Source organism: Leuciscus leuciscus (assembly GCF_965113295.1).
Source record: "Leuciscus leuciscus genome assembly, chromosome: 1".
In the NCBI taxonomy this organism is placed as follows: domain Eukaryota; kingdom Metazoa; phylum Chordata; class Actinopteri; order Cypriniformes; family Leuciscidae; genus Leuciscus; species Leuciscus leuciscus.
The window spans coordinates 15,976,901-15,996,501 of NC_138725.1; the positions used below are offsets into that span (position 1 = coordinate 15,976,901).

The window sequence follows — 19,601 nt, forward strand, 5'->3', positions numbered from 1 at the left end:
AAAATAACCTTACACACAAACAAGAAAAAGGGTCACAATACGGAGGGGGAGCAGATTGATTTGGTTAGACAAGTCTTGGACTGGAAGTAACAGTCTCCGCTATTTAAGTGCAACCCGGCGGCCGACCCCCCCAAAACTTTCGGGGGGTCGGGGCGCACGTCCGCCAACCAATGTCAACCATCGACGTTTTCTCAAGTTTGGGACTAGCTAGAATAAGTACATCATGTAGTCTCTTGATAAGGTGCCTATATGATACATTATAATACATTATTATTATTACTTTTCATTTGGATATACCTAACTATCAAGTCCGCATAAGTATATGGGCAATTTATGAAGAAAGAATAATTCGAAAAATGTAAAAAGCTGGAGAGACATGCTAATATGGCATGTTTCTTCGCCATCCCCCGCTGCATCCTGGCTCGTCTTTGAGGGATTTGTCTCCTCCATTCGGCAGCCTCCTCTTCTGCATCTTGATAAAGAATAGCAATTGCTGAGTGGGTTTGTTGCTAGATTGTTCTTAATGAAAAGAGGCAGTTGTTTCACATATTTTATTTTAAACGACGTAAATATAATCACAGTAGGTAATGTTACCTGAACCACATATAAATATGTTTAATAGTTTTAAAAATAAAAAGAGGCACTTGTTTAATATCATATTCAATTTTATTATAAATATAAAGTGAAAATAATCAGAGTGGGAACATATGAGTTTGTTAATACTAATATATTTAATACATTGAAAATAAAAAAGATGAAGTTAATTCAAGTAAGCATGTAGGCCTATTGCGTGCTGAGTGATACTATCAAGTACGCTGATGTTTCATTTGTAGAATGATTGAACTCGTGTTCTCCCGTCCTCGAGAGTTCGTTCTTCTGAGTCGAACTTGGCAAGTCCAAACTTGGAAGGATGCAAGTCCAGTATGTGCGAACTTGGTATTGAATACTAAGGATTCGTACATATTTACTCACTCGCTTACTGCTTTTTCCCTACTATATAGTGGGGAAGTATGCGGTTTCAGGCTCAGCCTCTTAGGGCGTTTTTCCACTGGGTTCGTTTGCTGCGGTCCGAACCCGAGTGCGCTAGTTCCCGGCGCCTCCCGCAGCGTTGGTCTGGTTTCACACTCAATTAATTGTATCGAACCCAGGTGCGTTTGCAGTGATCTTACGTCATCGCAAACGCAATCAAACAATGATATCGACAGTGATACGCATGCGCGGGATACTATACTTCCTGAACAAGCGCGCACCCGAGTCCGTGTTGCTTGCACATTAACGCGAACCGCACCACGGTTCGGGAGCAACCGAGCTCAGACCACCTCCTCCAGCTAGTCTCGGGTTCGGTACTCTAGTGCGCACCCGGGTCCGATGACAGCGTTCACATTAACGATTTTTCATGCGAACCGTGCCCCGGTCCGCACTAAACTGCCAGTGTGAAAGCGCCCTTATTTGTCTCTCTTAAAAGGATAGCCCTTCCTTTAAAAACCTCCCTAGATCCCCCTTGAGGTGGGGAGAAGCATTACAGCATAAGAAATGGAACAACTTTTCAGAACTGTTACAATGGGTCGGTCATGAACAATTTGTTAATTTCTGTCAGGACCACTACAGTCAAATATGATTGACAATTAGCACACAGTTTGGATTGGCGGTATGGTTCCGTTCTGGGCGAGAACTCCCTGCGCATCTATGCAGCCTAGCATGGATAAGAGCAGGGAGAGCAGCAATAACCCCCATGGGGTAAACAGAACAGAACCAACATGAAAGTTTGCAAATATATTTAATTATAATTTGAAAGTACAACATAATTCGATAATTTATTCTGATTCAAGGGGAATCAGAATGCCAAATCCTGACTGGGCGAGAGGAGGAGCTGGGAATGGAGGAGGGTAATTAGCTCCTGAGAAACGCGATAGCTGCTGATAATACTGAAGGAGCTTATATATGTATACGGTGATAGACGTCATATTCCTATAGGTAGATGTGGATCAGCTGAGAGTCAGCTGATGCGAGCTTGACTAACGTGACGTGCCAGAACTAATGCTACGCTTGATTTTTAATTAATTTTCAATATGACTCAGGAATGACGTCATTGTCATTGGCATTCAATGGAAGATTATCAAAAATGTGTCAAATACTATTCATATTATTATTTGAAAGCTCTATTGAGAAATTTAAAACATGGAAAGCTCAAAAAGCAATTATAATATCCCATGAAGTAGCATAATATGCTACTTCATGGGTTTCAGAACAAAATTATTCCTGAATCAAGCAGAATGAGCAGAAAATAAACAGACAATAACAATGAGATTGATCAAATGATTAAAGAGTTTAATCAATCAGTACATTAATCAAATATTAAAGGTCCCGTTTTTCATGTTTTTGAAGCTTTGATTGTGTTTACAGTGTGCAATATAACATGTGTTCATGTTTTGTGTGTAAAAAAAAAACACAGTATTTTTCACACAATTTACTTATCTGTATACCGCTCTTTTACTGTCCTAAAAACAGGCTGATAACTTCCTTGTTCTATGAAGTCCCTCCTTCAGAAATACGTAACGAGTTCTGATTGTGCCAGCGGTTCCTGTGTTGTGATTCGACAGCAGCTTAGCGCACGTTGCCCGGAAAGGTCACGCCTCTTACCATAACGTGGATATGCATGCATTCAGTGCCAAACAAAGGTGATTGGACTCCGGGATAACAGCGTCTCGACGACATGGCGACAAACACACTCTACAAACGCAACTCTTCCTCGTCTCCGTGGGAGCGCAACAACACCACGCCCCCTTTTTTGTGTATTCCTGTGGGCGTCATTAAAGCAGGAAGTAGAGGGATGTAGTCCAAATCGGCCATTCGATGTAGGCGACTTTGTTAAATAAAATATCTCGCTTGGCATTGAACTTTGAGCGTTATAATTTTACAGATATTATTTATACTCTAACAACAACATTACACACTAACTAAAGTTTGAAACATGGGATCACGAAGAACGGGACCTTTAAGTAAATTAAGTTAAACATTAAGTAAAAGTGAAAGCGAATGAGACCGATCTCTCTCTTTACTGACTTATAAGAGCCAAAGCATCTCAAGAGAAGAAGAGAAGTGAAGTGTCCAGTTTCCATGAAAGTATATCTTCCGTTTGCATGGAAGAGTAGAAATAGAAGAGAATAGAGAAAATTATAAAGAACATTTAAAAAATAATACCAGATTCATGTCTTTCTTAAAAAGTGTTATGGCCTCTTTGATTTGATTTGATTCAACTTTATTGTCATTACACAAGTACAGGTACAAGGCAACGAAATGCAATTTAGGACCGACCTGAAGTTATTAAGAGATACAGCATAACATGAGGAGAGTTGAGGAGAAAAAAAAAGGCAACCCCCAGACTATGTTCCAATAGGGAGTACAGTTTGCTCATAATCAGTACACAACATGAACACACAAGACTTGCAACAGGGGAGGGGACAGGGGGGTTGGAGGTAACCCAGCACAGGCAAGCAGCCATCCGGTCCTGCAGCCATTTCGGCGCTGGTCACAGACCCGCCTGTCAGACTGGTGGTAAAAAGCGTCGAAGGCGTGGGATGGGGGCTGGGGGTTGGTGATTGCATATCTGTATCTATGTAAGAGTTTCTGTATGTGTAGGCCTGAAGAGTCGCTACGCCTGGCATCCCAATCTAGGTGCCTCAGTCCGCAGGATGTCATAGCGAAACACAGCAGTTGCCATGGAGACAACCTTGATCAGGTCCCAGACAGAGTCAACAATCAGCAGGTGTCAGTGTGGAGTCGGGGAAGGAACGCAAGAGCGTCTCTTTGCAGTGCTTTCTCCAGAGGGGGTTGTTGTTCCAGCAGCGGCCTCGGCCAAGGCCAGTGCTGATTGAGTGGGGCCGAAAGCAGATAAGATTGTGGTTGTTTGGTCTGGGGACGAGTAGCCGCATTCCAATTTACACAGCTCCTGGTCCGTTTGGGTCTCCGAAACGATCCATTTGCCTTTGCAAAGCTGTGAGCTTCTCCATGATGTTACCCATATTGTGGTTCATAGTCACAGTCTGAGTGCCGACAGCTCTGCCCACTGCTTCAATCATAACGGGCAGCCTTGTGGGGCTTTGGACAGCTGTCACCGTCTTCTTAATTCCTCGATAAACCAGGGCAGTGCCTAATCCAAACAGCAGAAAACCTGTTATCATGGTTCCGAATAGGTAGATATCTTCAACGTCCTCCACGGAAAGAGCCGCCAGACACACGACCCGCCACTTCCCCCACGCGTCCATCGTGTAGCCAGCTGCAAACGTTCCGGCAGGGCAGTCAGGTTCCCCCGAACCCAAGCTTCTCGTCGAGAAGATGGTGTCAATTGCGCTGAGAGACCAGTTGATCAATTCCATAATTTCTTAATTTGGAGAGCAGTGCGGAGAGAGTCTCTGAAAGTACAAGACAGTAACGAGACGAGAGGAGCAAAGCAGGGAAGATAAGGGAGAGGAGGGTAAGAAAATGCGACCGCCTTCGTTGAGAGCCAAAGCAAGAAGCTCTTCTTCAGCTCCTGAACTTTGCCTTCAAATGTTTTAATTTTCCAGTGTGAATTTTCTGGCACTCTTTCAGTTCATCTTCTGTAGTAAAGGACTTCCAGCACTGAAACACACACAGCCGTGTCTTTTCTGCTGTAATATTACTAATGAATCTTCTCCTTTGTGTGAATCTTCAGGTGTTTCTTCAGGACTGACGCCCAATGAAACTGTTTAGCGCACTGATCACAGTTAAATGGTCTTTCTTCAGAATGAGAAGATGTGATTTCAGAGAGAAAGGCTGAGTGAAACTCTTCCCGCATTGAGATCTCTCTCCGGTGTGGATGTTGTCGTATTGGCAAGAGGCCCAGAAGTGAATTCTTCTGATAAATCCCTAGAAATGAGATCTCTCCTAAATGTTTTACATGTCCCAAAAGTAACAGATAAAATTAAGCTATTTATGGATGATCTTTTACGTTTTCTTTTTTAATTATTGTCTTTGTATTATTCTTTACATTTTACGTTTCTTTACATTAACTTTTTTATTTTTATTTTTTAAGTAAAACGAAAAAATGTGAAATAAAAAGTGAAGCCACAAGTCAAGATCACTAATGAGTGCAATAGTCATTTTAAACAATTTGAATCTGGTTTGAGGATGGTTCCAAACATGACAGAATGTTTCAGGAACATCACACTAACCTTTAAATAACATTCTATTAACATTCAGGAAACTGGACATTTGTATGTTCTTAGAATGTTACAAATCAACGTTCCTAGAATGTGAATTTTAAATCTAAATTAAGTTGAAAGAACGTTTGAGGAACATTTTACCTTTTAAAACACATTCCTCTAACATCAAGAAAACTGGACATTTTTTACGTTCCCAGAACCAACATTTGGTTCTGAATATTTGGAGAATATTTTTGGTTCTGAATATATGGAGAATGTTCTTAAAAAAAAACCTGTGTTAGCTGGGGAACTACTTACCGTGACTGTGGTGATGTGGTTTCTTAATGTGTAACTTCAGGTTACTTTTAATAGTGAAACTCTTTCCACACTGATCACACGTGTGCGGTTTCTCTCCAGTGTGGATCCTCTCATGTCTTTTCAGATCATCTGATCGACTGAATCTCTTGTCACAGTGTGAACACCTGTAAGGTTTCTCTCCAGTGTGGATCCTCTCATGTGTTTTCAGATCTCCTGATCGACTGAATCTCCTGTCACAGTGTGAACACCTGTAAGGTTTCTCTCCAGTGTGGATCCTCTCATGTGTTTTCAGACTGGAAGACTGACTGAATCTCTTGTCACAGTGTGAACACTTGTAAGGTTTCTCTCCAGTGTGGATCCTCTCATGTGTTTTCAGATCTCCTGATCGACTGAATCTCTTGTCACAGTGTGAACACCTGTAAGGTTGCTCTCCAGTGTGGATGCTCTCATGTGTTTTCAGTTCTCCTGATCGACTGAATCTCTTGTCACAGTGTGAACACCTGTAAGGTTTCTCTCCAGTGTGGATCCTCTCATGTGTTTTCAGATTTGCAGACAGACTGAATCTCTTGTCACAGTGTGAACACTTGTAAGGTTTTTCTCCAGTGTGAATTCTCTGGTGCTGTTTTAAACTGTCTGCTGTAGTAAAAGTCTTCTCACAGTCAAAGCACATGTGCTCTCTCACACCAGTGTGAATTTTCTGATGTGTATGTAAATTACCCCGCAGTGAAAAACTCTTTCCACACACAGAACATGAATGCGGCTTCTCCTTCATATGAACTGTCAGGTGTCTCTTCAGGTCCAATGCCCTAAGAAATGTTTTGCTGCATTGATCACATGTGAACGGCTTCACTCCGGTGTGGATCATCATGTGAACATTAAGGCTTGATGATTTTATGAAGCTTTTTCCACACTGATCACATGTGAACGGCTTCTCTCCGGTGTGGATCATCATGTGAACATCAAGGTTTGATGATTGTATGAAGCTTTTTCCACACAGATCACATGTGAACAGTCTCTCTCCAGTGTGTATCCTCATGTGACGCTTAAGATATTGTTTGTCTGAGAATCTCTTTTCACACTGATTACAAATGAATGGTTTCTCGCCTGTATGAACTCTCTTGTGAACATCAATACTACGTTTGCTTGATAAACTCTTTCCACACTGAGTGCAGGTGAAAGATTTCTTGGCTCCTCTTTTCTTTAAAAATGTATTTTTAGTCTTTGAGCGACTCAAAGGTTTTTCTCCAGGTTTTACATGATGTTCCTCCTCCACTTCACTCAGTTCTTCACTCTCCTCCTTCACTTCACTCAGTTCTTCACTCTCCTCCTTCACTTCACTCAGTTCTTCACTCTCCTCCTTCACTTCACTCAGTTCTTCACTCTCCTCCTTCACTTCACTCAGTTCTTCACTCTCTTCCTCCACTTCACTCAGTTCTTCTCTCTCCTCCTTCACTTCACTCAGTTCTTCACTCTCTTCCTCCACTTCACTCAGTTCTTCACTCTCCTCCACTTCACTCAGTTCTTCACTCTCCTCCTCCACTTCACTCAGTTCTTCACTCTCCTCCTCCACTTCACTCAGTTCTTCACTCTCCTCCTTCACTTCACTCAGTTCTTCACTCTCCTCCTTCACTTCACTCAGTTCTTCTCTCTCCTCCTCCACTTCACTCAGTTCTTCACTCTCCTCCTTCACTTCACTCAGTTCTTCTCTCTCCTCCTTCACTTGACTCAGTTCTTCTCTCTCCTCCTTCACTTCACTCAGTTCTTCACTCTCCTCCTTCACTTCACTCAGTTCTTCTCTCTCCTCCTTCACTTGCATCAGGTCTGAAATCAAAGAGAAAAAGTGATTTCATTTTCAGTACAACAGAAATAATTCAAAGAGAGGAATATGAAGTGAAAGGACATAAAAGAGCAGATATATTTGTGTTAGATATTAGTTTTATGTTAGAATAATCAATTAAGTTTTGTTTGTATTTTAAAGAGAAGTGTTATTTGTGTTAAGTGCTTACGAATTTAATGTCTTACTGTGCGTCCACACCGGCGCCTGACGCGTCTAGTTATACGCTTTGACCACTTTGTGTCCATTCGCGAAATTGACGTGAGTAAAAACAAAAGTTTGAAGCGGCAGTTTTAAAAGTTTTGAAACCCGTTGGCAGCCTTCTTTTTACAAGATGTCTGATGGTGATCGATAATTTATCGAGAGAGTCACCGCTCTGTATTTGCTCTGGATAGCAGAACAGCGGCGTAGGGATCATCGTCGCTGTATTTGGGTCCACCAGACCCTTCGGAGGGGATCCCAGTTTAGCGAGTTTCACCATTTGCTCCAGGAGCTGGGCCTGGATGATGGCCACTTTCAGCGGTACATCCGCCTGTCCCGCGCCCAGTTTGATGACCTGCTGTCCTGCATCGGAGCGAGGATCACCCTCCAGGACACCAACTACAGGCGCTCTTTCCCAGCTGCGGAGCGCCTTGTCCATCTGTCTATGGAAGTAGAATAATGTCAAATGTTTTTTAAATAAAAAGCCTGTTGAATTGCACTACTTGAAAAAAAAAATAGGCATTGCATTAACCATGCTTGCATTTTAATGCATTGTATTTTTAGTGCTTACATTTTTATGGGCTGAAATTCAACATGGTTGAATATTTAAGCTGTGAATATTTCAATTAAAAACATTTCAAACACCTTTTCATTATTAAAAATTCAATAATCCAAATTCACCTTTCATATTTCACTTCCAAAATATTCAAACTGTTTAAAAATACAACCAATAATATTCAACAGGCAATTTTCGGTCCATTTTATTTCGCTTTGCAAATTCGCTTCCACAAATTCAGTGGTTCAAATTCGACAGTAAATTCAACATTGACGTCAAGGAACTGCAGGAAAAGCAGTAGATTGCCGAGCATACTCTCCATCTGCTGTTAGTCGACCTCACCATCAGATGGTGCAAAAGCGCTTGTTGCTGACGAAGACATTCATTCATAAAATGAAAATGATTATCTGTGTCAGTATATGCGGAAAAGATGATAAACACACAAAAGCTGTGTTTATGTTTCATTCAATAACTTCATTGTTACTTTCCCTGTGTATTCTACATGTCATCAGCTTTCTCTACCATGGACAGGATTATAATCGGTTTCCCTCAATACCTCATACTCAAGGATTTCCCTTCCGTTGATAGTGATATGAAAGACCAATCTTGCACCTTATTAGGGAAGTAGGCTGTAGGCTATTATATAGGCTACAGGCAAGAAGATGGACTCAGAATATGAACTTAACGCGCAAAGTTTCATGCTGAGCGTTTCGTGATATACTGGCATAAAATCAACACATACATATATATATATATATATATATATATACGTGTATTGCATTAGCTTAAACTGTCACAGCACTTGCATATTGTCCTCCTATTGTTAGTTTAACTGTAAATCGCTTTGGATAAAAGCGTCTGCTAAATGACTAAATGTAAAAATTGGCTTGATATTGGACATTAGCACATTTAGGGACCGTCTCTAAAGTTGCATACAACATTGGCATACACGTTTCTAACTTCAATAGCAAACTTAAATTTATTTTAATAAATATCAAAAATCCAAAGGGTGCGCATTATGCCTGACACTAAATGAACACTTTAAAGTTGGTTTTATGACTGGAAGTCGTTCTATTCAAATGCTATCGGAGTTAGAAACGTGTATACCAAAGTCGTATACACTTTAGAGACGGTCCCTAAATGTGCGAATGTCCAACATCAAGCCATCTGTATGCCAATCTATCACTGGGAAACGCTCAGCATTAAGCTTTGCGCGTTATTCTGAGTCCATCTGTTTGCCTGCGAGTTTGGTCTTTTACATCACTGTAGTCCATTAAGCTACGTTAAGCGTTGTATCCAGCAGGGGAATCCTTAAGTATTGAGGGAAACCCTGTTGTATCCAGCAGGGGAATCCTTAAGTATTGAGGGAAACCCTAATAGCCTGCATGCAGCACATCGCCACAATATAGTGTGTTCTCTCACCACTGCTCTTCTCCCTGTACACAAATGACTGCACCTCTAAAGACACCTCTGTCAAGCTCCTGAAGTTTGCGGACGACACTACTGTTATCGGACTCATCCGGAACGGTGACGAGTCTGCGTACAGACAGGAGGTGGAGCAGCTGGCTCTTTGGTGCAGTTATAACAACCTGGAGCTGAACACGCTCAAAACAGTGGAGATGATCGTGGACTTCAGGAGAAACCCCCCTGCACTCCCTTCACTCACCATCATGGACAGCACTGTGACTGCAGTAGAGTCATTCAGGTTCCTGGGCACCACCATCTCTCAGGATCTGAAGTGGGACACTCACATAGACTCTATTGTGAAGAAAGCCCAACAGAGACTGTACTTCCTGCGTCAGCTGAGGAAATTCAACCTGCCACAGGAGCTGCTCGTACAGTTCTACTCAGCTGTCATCCAGTCCATCCTCTGCACTTCCATCACCGTCTGGTTCGGCTCTGCTACCAAAACCGACCTCCGTAGACTACAGCGGATAGTTCGGACTGCTGAGCGAATCACTGGCACTAACCTTCCCACACTCAAAGTACTGCACTCATCCAGAGTGAGTAAAAGGGCTCGCAAAATCACTCTGGACCCGTCACACCCAGCACACTTTCTGTTTGAACTGTTACCGTCTGGTCGACGCTACAGAGCACCGAGCACAAAAACAACCAGACACAGGAAAAGTTTCTTTCCCCAGGCCATCTACCTCATGAACACTTAAATGTTCCGCTACTGTGGAACAAACATGTGCAATACTTCCTCAGACATTTCATTATAGCACCTTATAACTTTATATATATTTATAATTTATAATCTTTTTATTTTTATTTTATTTTTATTTTTTCTATTTTTTATTTATACCTATGTTACTTGTCTTGTCACTTTATATTGTATGTGTACTGGAAGCTACTGTCACCAAGACAAATTCCTCGTATGCGCAAGCATACTTGGCAATAAAGCTCTTTCTGATTCTGATTCTGATTCTGATATAAAGTTAAGGCAACTAAACAACCAAGAGAAATATATGTCAACCTCAAAAATGTAACATTGGATCTGTATATCCGCATCGGGGAATAACATTATAATCTCGTTCACGGTAGAGAAAGATGCATGTAGGCTACACAGGAAAAGTAACCGTGAAGACACTGAATTTAACATAAAACGTTGAATTTACTGTCGAATTTGAACCACTGAATTTGAGGAAGCGAATTTACAAAGCGAAATAAAATGGACCGAAAATTGCCTGTTGAATATTATTGGTTGTATTTTTAAACAGTTTGAATATTTTGGAAGTGAAATATGAAAGGTGAATATGGATTATTGAATTTTTAATAATGAAAAGGTGTTTGAAATGTTTTTAATTGAAATATTCACAGCTTAAATATTCAACCATGTTGAATTTCAGCCCATAAAAATGTAAGCACTAAAAATACAATGCATTAAAATGCAAGCATGGTTAATGCAATGCCTATTTTTTTTCAAGTAGTGCAATTCAACAGGCTTTTTATTTCAAAAACATTTGACATTATTCTACTTCCATAAATATACACTTCTCACACTGAACAACATGTTTCTCTGTCCTGTAAAAGCTGATCTCTCTTAGGTTAGTGGCTATGGTTATGTTATGGTTATAGTTAGGGCTATGGTTATGTTATGGTTATGGTTATAATTAGGGAATGGCATGGTACATCATCAATAAGATGACAGTTCCTACAGTGTAAACGTACTGTAAATTATAAGTGTAGTGAGGTTTGTGTCATGTGCAAAACATCACAGTCAGTAAATGAGTGGCCAATGAGCTATCGCTCCGCTACAGTGTATAAGCCTGTTGTTTAAGCCTCTTGGGGAGGGGGGTGTGTCATGGTGGAAAGCCCACCTCTTCCTTTTGTGGCTGCATACTATGGAGGTGTTTGTTTTTAGCATGTAGCTTAGCTGTTTGATCTCAGTGTTATTCAGTGACATTATGTGATTTTACGTGTTTGGTGTGACGTTGGGCTACCAAGCCTGGCAGTGTGTGGTGCGTTGTTTGGTCTCTGTGTTTTAATATATTTAAATAGATGTCTGTTGTGTTTTATGGTCGTCTTTGCATGTGTTTAGACAGGCTGAGTGAGATCAGTCTCCTTTACACAGCTCTCGCCCAAACCTTCGCTCTTTGAGTCACGCTGATGCTTTGTGTCCCATCTCAGTCTAATGCCCACGTGGACTTGAAGTTTCTTTCTTTGGTCGGGTTGATATTATTTCGTTGTGTGTTTATGTTTGTGTATTTATGTTTTGTACTACTGTCGCCAATCCCTGTGTAGTGATTCTTACTGTTTTGCAACAGTCTCCATCGATTGCATCGATAAAAATGTTATATTAAAAAAGAGTTTGGTGTGATCTTTATACATTAGTGTCAATATCATTTTTTTGTTTCTGTCTTTAAAGTTTACGGTTCTTTTGTATATTGAGTATATTTTTATTTGTGTTCTTGGTTTTTGTTTTGTTACATTTTATTGATTAATTAGTTTTATTTATTTTCTTTCTAATGATTTTTTGTGTGTGTGTGTGTGTGTGTGTATGTGTGTGTGTGTTTAGGCGCTGAGCACTTCCTGAAGCGAGCTGGTACTTTGCTGCACATTAGGCTTTACTTCACCAAGGGTTGTCATTATTGCTGTGTCATTATTTGCAGTGAACACCCATTATTTGTGGGTGTGATTGTGATAGGCGGGGTCTTTTTGTGTATCTGGTGCTGTCGAACTCGCCCGCTCTCACATAAGAAGCCTCAGACCCCGCAACGATTGTTAATTTTCCTTTTTTCTGTTTTATTCAACCACTGACTGATTTGATTGTTCACTTCCAGTTTTAAATGATTGTTGGCCAACTATTTTAGCTTTAATAAAATATATTTTTGTTTGTACGGGAACTCACGCCTCTTTCCCTTTTCTAAGTGGAAATTACTTGCGTGTCTTTATTTGGATTGTTTTCCTCGTTATTTCGAGCTGGTGTAGTCTCTAAGAATCGAGTCTTGCTACATAAGCAATAATTAAAAAATAAATTTGTACTGAAATCCACTTGAATTCAAGTGAAGCAACACTTCTCAGAGCTTCATCACTCAGTCTGTCAGATGAGAGGAAGTTCACAACCAGAGGAGGAGCTGATAGTGTTTAAAGGAAGAGCTGTAACTATATATAATGAAGAGAAAGACTGACAGAAACAGAAAATGGCTGATAAGTGTGATCTGTGTCTGCTGGGACTGATCATTCTCTCTTCACTTCTCACAGGTAAAGAAATCTGTATTTTCTCTAAAGACATTTAGTGGAATTAATCTGGAAAGAGTTCATTTGAACATGCTCAGTTTATTCTTGCACACATTCACGTTGTGATCTCAGAGTTGTGTTTTGGATACCGTTTGACTAGTAACCAAAAGTCCAAATCATAGTCTCTGCTTCACCAATTTAACTGATATAAATTCTAGTGTAGAACATTGCATAGAAACTGTGTCTATTCCTCGTTTAGTGAGATCAAATAATAAATCTACTGCAGGATCTAGGAAAAATATAATTGTTATTAAAACAGAAAATTTTGCTATTAGTAAACAAAAACAATTTCTAAAGCTAGTTCTTCTAAACATTAGATCGCTCACACCTAAGGCAGTTATTGTAAATGAAATAGTCACAGATAATAGCATCGATGTACTTTGCCTTACTGAAACCTGGCTTAAACCAAATGATTATTTCGGTCTAAATGAGTCTACTCCATCAGGATACTCCTATAAGCATGAGCCCCGTCTGATTGGTCGTGGCGGCGGTGTTGCAACAATCTATAGAGATATTCTCAATGTTACTCAGAAAACGGGTTATAAGTTTATTTCGTTTGAAGTACTTGTACTAAATGTTACGCTCTTAGATGTTAGAAAAACATCCCTATTATCTCTAGCCTTGGCTACCGCATATAGACCGCCTGGGCCTTACGCTGATTTCCTAAAAGAGTTTGCAGATTTTCTCTCAGACCTATTAGTCAATGTCGATAAAGCATTAATTGTTGGAGATTTTAACATACACGTAGATAATCCAAATGATGCGTTAGGAGCTGCGTTTACAGATTTATTAAACTCCTTTGGGATCAAGCAAAACGTTACCGGACCAACTCATCGTTTTAATCATACACTCGATTTAATTATATCACATGGAACCGATCCAACCGATATAGATATCATTCCAAAAAGTGATGATGTCACTGACCATTACATGGTAACTTGCATATTACGTACTCCTGTAATATATCATGCTGCGCCGCGTTATCGATCAGGCAGAACAATCCTTCCATCCACCATAGATCATTTTTCAAATTGCTTATCTGATCTGTCTCAGCTGCTCAGTGAACCCAAACAAACAGATGAACTAGAGGAATTAACTAGCACTATGAGTACCATTCTCTCTGGAACATTGGATATTGTTGCACCTATTAGATAAAAAAAAGGTCACTAAATTAACACTTTACAGTTGGTTTTATGACTTTAAGTCGTTCTATTCAAATGCTATGCTATCGGAGTTAGAAACGTGTACACCAAAGTCGTATACACTTTAGAGACGTATGTCCAACATCAAGCCATCTGTATGCCAGTCTATCACTGGGAAACGCTCAGCATTAAGCTTTGCGCGTTATTCTGAGTCCATCTGCTTGCCTGCGAGTTTGGTCTTTTACATCACTGTAGTCCATTAAGCTACGTTAAGCGTTGTATCCAGCAGGGGAATCCTTAAGTATTGAGGGAAACCCTGTTGTATCCAGCAGGGGAATCCTTAAGTATTGAGGGAAACCCTAATAGCCTGCATGCAGCACATCGCCACAATATAAAGTTAAGGCAACTAGACAACCAAGAGAAATATATGTCAACCTCAAAAATGTAACATTGGATCTGTATATCCGCATCGGGGAATAACATTATAATTTCGTTCACGGTAGAGAAAGATGCATGTAGGCTACACAGGAAAAGTAACCGTGAAGACACTGAATTTAACATAAAACAGCCGTCATAATAATCACAAATACACTTACATTGCTGTAAATGAGTTTTATGAATGACTGACTTGTTCTAACTGTTGCTGGTCTTCAACACGCGCTTTTGCACCATCTGCTGGTGAGGTCGACTAACAGCAGATGGAGAGTATGCTCGGCAATCTACTGCTTTTCCTGCAGTTCCTGGACGTCAATGTTGAATTTACTGTCGAATTTGAACCACTGAATTTGTGGAAGCGAATTTGCAAAGAGAAATAAAATGGACCGAAAATTGCCTGTTGAATATTATTAGTTGTATTTTTAAACAGTTTGAATATTTTGGAAGTGAAATATGAAAGGTGAATATGGATTATTGAATTTTTAATAATGAAAAGGTGTTTGAAATGTTTTTAATTGAAATATTCACAGCTTAAATATTCAACCATGTTGAATTTCAGCCCATAAAAATGTAAGCACTAAAAATACAATGCATTAAAATGCAAGCATGGTTAATGCAATGCCTATTTTTTTTTCAAGTAGTGCAATTCAACAGGCTTTTTATTTCAAAAACATTTGACATTATTCTACTTCCATAGACAGACAGCAAGAGGTTTATCCTGCACTTCAAGCATTATCTTTGTAAGAAAAGTAAACAGTTACACCATATAAAGTGCATTTGTGACCCGATCTGGCGAAATGAGTCGGAAGTCGCAACGTTCCATTTTAAGATATGGGCCGATTATGTGACAATGAAATAATAGATTTTTATTAGTTTTTTGCTAAATTTCAAAGAACAGACATTCAAAAATAATCTCCTAAAGTTTCGTAGTCCAGATAATTGAGTAAATGTATTTAAATGACTATTAAAGTTTACAAAGTTTTACTAAATTCGCTGGAAATGAACCTCTGAGCATTTACCGGGAATCCCCTCAAACGTTTCTGCTCTCCAAATATGGTGTTACACGTTGTATAAAACCAATCAAAAAACGTAGAAATGTACACAAACGCTGATCATTTGTCAATGGGAAGCCCCGCTTCGACTGACCGGCAAGCGATTGGTCCAGCCATCCTCCTGTCAGACTCGTAGCGCTCTGTGTAAACAAGCTAGCAGATCTCCTCAGAAAGATTAAATATTTTTAATTAGAGAAATGTTGCTCTCAAAAGAGAGCAAATACGTCACCAAAAAGTCGCCAAAAGCGTTGAACTCACTAGAGGCTTCTAAGTAACATAAGCTCTGCTGCGGGTCATCAAGAGTGGCTAATGCCTGGCTCACACTACAGGAGTTTTAAAATCCTAACCGATTTTGAAATCTGGTTGCAGCACACACTTAAGGAGAATCTTTGCAGATTTTCGTCCCTCAAATCTTAAACATGCTCACACTACAAGGTTTGAAAATCGCGGTGCACCACACACTACAAAATGTTATTAAGATTATCGTGCCAGAGGAAGCGCCTCACGTGATCTCACGCAGCAGATCTGAAGTGGAAAAGCATGGAAACATATGGGACATGCATTGCCATGAGACACACACACACACACACACACACACACACACACACACACACACACACACACACACACACGCACAGAGACTTTGAACCTACCGGTACTTTGAGTTAAGAGCTTAGATCGGGCCCAAAAAAATCAAGCCCGACCCTACCCGAGCCCATATTACAAAAATTGGCCACTTAATATTTAATATTCAATTATTTTAATTGTCACAATTAAAGTATTAATTTTATTAAATTGACCAAGCACAGCATTCAGCATTCAATCAAATATTGATTAAAGATTTATTATTATTAGGCTAATAATGTTATTTCAACATAATATCTCGTTATTTCGACAACAAGCGTGCAACAAGCGTGCAACAAGCTAGATGTGCATTTGTAAATCCGGTGACGCGTGCATTGATTTTATTAATAAACTAGTGTTTTCTGTCGGCTGCAAAGATGAAGTTGACGATCGCCATCTCCGTAGTGAACGCGCCTATAGAGAGAAATGCACATGGATTACATAATCAGAGAGTAGCCTATTTCTTTTCGTTTTGAATTGTTTCGTTTAAAGACATTTAAAGATTCGATGTATTTCTCATGTCTGTGAGGCATACACTGAGTTTCGGTTAATTTATGATGAGATGCGCTCCAGTTCACGAGCAATGCAAGTGACAGCGCAGGCGCCTCTATGTCATGTTGCATGATTATTGTCTGCTATATTTGCTTCCAGGCAATTGGCAATTGGCAATTGGTTGATAAAAAAATTATATAAATTAAGAAACAATTTATACAAAACGAAATTCACTTTAAAGAAAGGCTTTCTACAAAGCAAAACGTAATGAAGTGGTCAAAATCATGTCTGACCCACTCTATGTCTCCCGATACATTGCACATCATATCTTACTCGTGCTGTTCACTTTTCATAATCAACATAGCCTAAATGGAAAAAAAATAACATTATAATATTTTAACAAATAGCGCAAAAAAAACACAAGCATTTTTGGGGGCGGCCACAGCCCCCTGGCCGCCCAAAACGACGGGTGTGCCTTAATATCAAGTCATATTGGTGAAAAGGTAGCCCTGACCAAGGAAAGCGAAATCTTTCAAAAATCATCCTTTTAAGGATATTTCTCATGGCGTCAGCGCTGGTCAATACAATAAATCAATGCCGGCGTTGATCATGGAGTGACGCATCAGCTTTAGCGTTGTCCTGCTCAGAGTCTTGTAAAGTGGAGCTCAAAGTTTAAATTAAATATTAAAATAATTAACAGCTTGTTTCATTACATCTAGCACCTATCTGTGAATGCATCCGCATTTTTACATTTCCGTTGAAAGAACAGTTTAATGACTGAGTGACAGTCTCTAATGCGCAGAGACTTTCAATGTCAATACTGGTAAAAATATCAGCAGAAAGCCTCTCGTAAAGTGAGATTCAAGGAATTAACTGTTATATAACAATGGTCTAACAAGCTCATTGTCATGTTTATGTTGTGTTTATTATATTATGTGGACCCCCGACCCTTATTTTGACGTGTTGTATCTTCATTTTAATCCACTTCGTTTTAACGCGCTTTTTACTTTCGGTTTCATGAACATGTACTCGTCTTTGTGCCTGCTGACCACAGCGTAACACTCATTTATTTAGCAATAAATAAATGGAGATAAAAACGCATATCGAGTTGAGTCACTCAAAATTATCTCAAGGGAAATTCCTTCAGCACGACAGCCCTACTTGTTTCCTGGCTATTTTGACAGCACTGACGTAATCACAGACTTGCTCATCCCGATTTAAAATCTTAAATATCAAACATGTTTGATATGATCGGGGCGAGCCCGATTTGTGTGAGAGCAGATCGGCAGGTGCAAGATTCGATCTGTGAACACCTCACATTACCAGATAATCTGCGCCGAACATCGGAACCGATCAAGGTCCTCGACAAGATTTTTTCTCCGATTCTCGGGAGGGGGAAATCGGGCATAAATCGGCCTAAAACTCCTGTAGTGTGAGCCAGGCATAAGGCTAGTCAGTGATTGTTTTGGATCTGGAGACGTGTCATCCTCTGATGACAGCGACAGCGAAAGTGACCGCCTGTGGTATTTATCGTGTATGGATGTGAGTGAGTGCAATTATTCTGTGAGTGTATTTATCTGCAAGGAGAATCCATTACAATGTGTTTGATTTATTTTAACCCAATATTTAACTGTTGGTATTTCCGTTATGAATATGTTAAACTGTCAACTAGCCTACACAAAGATATGATTGCATGCCATAGGCTAACATTATTTGTTCTCTGTTTCCTTGTCTCTCTGCCTCTCTCACTTTCTCTCTCTCCCTCACACACACATAGACACAGACACACACACACACACACACACGCACCCTCGCTCAAGGAAAACTGTAGCACCTCCGTTCAATCTTTCTGATTTTAGTAAATGTTTGTAAAAGTGCCTTTTAAATTATTTATTCAAATAAAAACTTTAAAATAATTTGAGCTTCAGCCTGGTTTAATAGCATATATTAATGTATTTGGTCAAATTAAGCTGTACAATAAATAGTTTATCCCTTTAAATGCAATGGATTTTGAAAGATATCAACAAAAAACGGGCAAAAAACTTTAAAAGCGATTTTCTCAGGTTTTCAATTGGAAAAAGAGGGCAGACGACCATAATTCAAATGTGTATTACAACCATTCAAGGTTTGACTTTGATTACGATATCATTTGAAAGCTTATGGTCTCCTCTTTCCATTAAGACCAAAATCTCAATTTTGAAATTTGGGTCACTGTGACTCATTTTGCTGGATCAGGTCACATTTAACTCTAGCAAATTAAATCAACCTCTCTCAACTTTTTATTAAAAGTTTTATTAATAAAGTAAAGGCATAGAACCAGTTTATTTGTAGTGCACTGACAATAGTTTTATATAATTAGTTTATTAATTAAATTAATAAAAATACAAAAAGTCCTTGAGATATGTTTGGTATTTTTACCTAAATTAATTGAAAATTAATTTGCTACATTTCAGATTAATATATTTGTTTTCCATAAAATTTTAATTAGCAGTAACTTAAACACTTTGCAGTTTGAATGTCCTGTATAAACAAAATTATGGAGTATGTTTATTACGATCTATTACGATCGCGTCCGCGCCTCACACACACACACGCACACAAATGTAAATACTTTTCGACTTTTCGATCGCGCCCGCGCCTCTCTCTCTCTCTCTCTCTCTCTCTCTCGTTCCACCCCTAGTTCTGGCCTTTGACCTCAATGATTTTGAAGTAGTGCTTACAGTATATCTCCACCTTGAAAATGCCAACTTTTCATCGGATTGCTCCTGACTCGCCATCTCTGCTGCTTCATCGAATCTCTGTTTAGCTGGTGTGTGTGTGTGTGTGGCGCGTGTGCTGGCATGTTTGTAAAAACACTGGCTCTGACTGGCTACCATGAAACACATGACTCTGCCTTAGCCAATCATAATCGCTTACCTCGTTATTAACCCACCTCCTCACTAGCTGTGCAAGCCAGGTGTGCGTTCGGATTACACAGTTTATTCAATCAATGCATATTAACGCAACGCATTTAACGTCCAGTAATGTTAATGGCGTTGTAACGAC

At 39.7% G+C, this 19,601-nt stretch overlaps 2 protein-coding genes across 9 annotated transcripts in view; both read right to left on the reverse strand.

Moving 5' to 3' along the window:
- Positions 1–407: 407 nt before the first annotated feature.
- Positions 408–19,601, reverse strand: part of LOC309502261 (uncharacterized protein) — a 107,464-nt gene continuing 88,270 nt past the window's right edge. The window contains exon 3 of the transcript XR_014207213.1: positions 408–472. The gene's annotated coding sequence lies outside the window, so the exon portion shown is untranslated. The remainder of the gene's footprint in view (positions 473–19,601) is intronic.
- The window catches only part of LOC309498214 (uncharacterized protein), a 233,752-nt gene continuing 219,597 nt past the window's right edge, over positions 5,447–19,601 (reverse strand). For all 8 annotated transcript variants that reach the window (XM_082168786.1, XM_082168780.1, XM_082168784.1 and 5 more), the window contains one exon: positions 5,447–7,301. In XM_082168786.1, the coding sequence (XP_082024912.1) occupies positions 5,473–7,301 (1,829 nt within the window). In that variant the 3' untranslated portion in view covers positions 5,447–5,472. The remainder of the gene's footprint in view (positions 7,302–19,601) is intronic.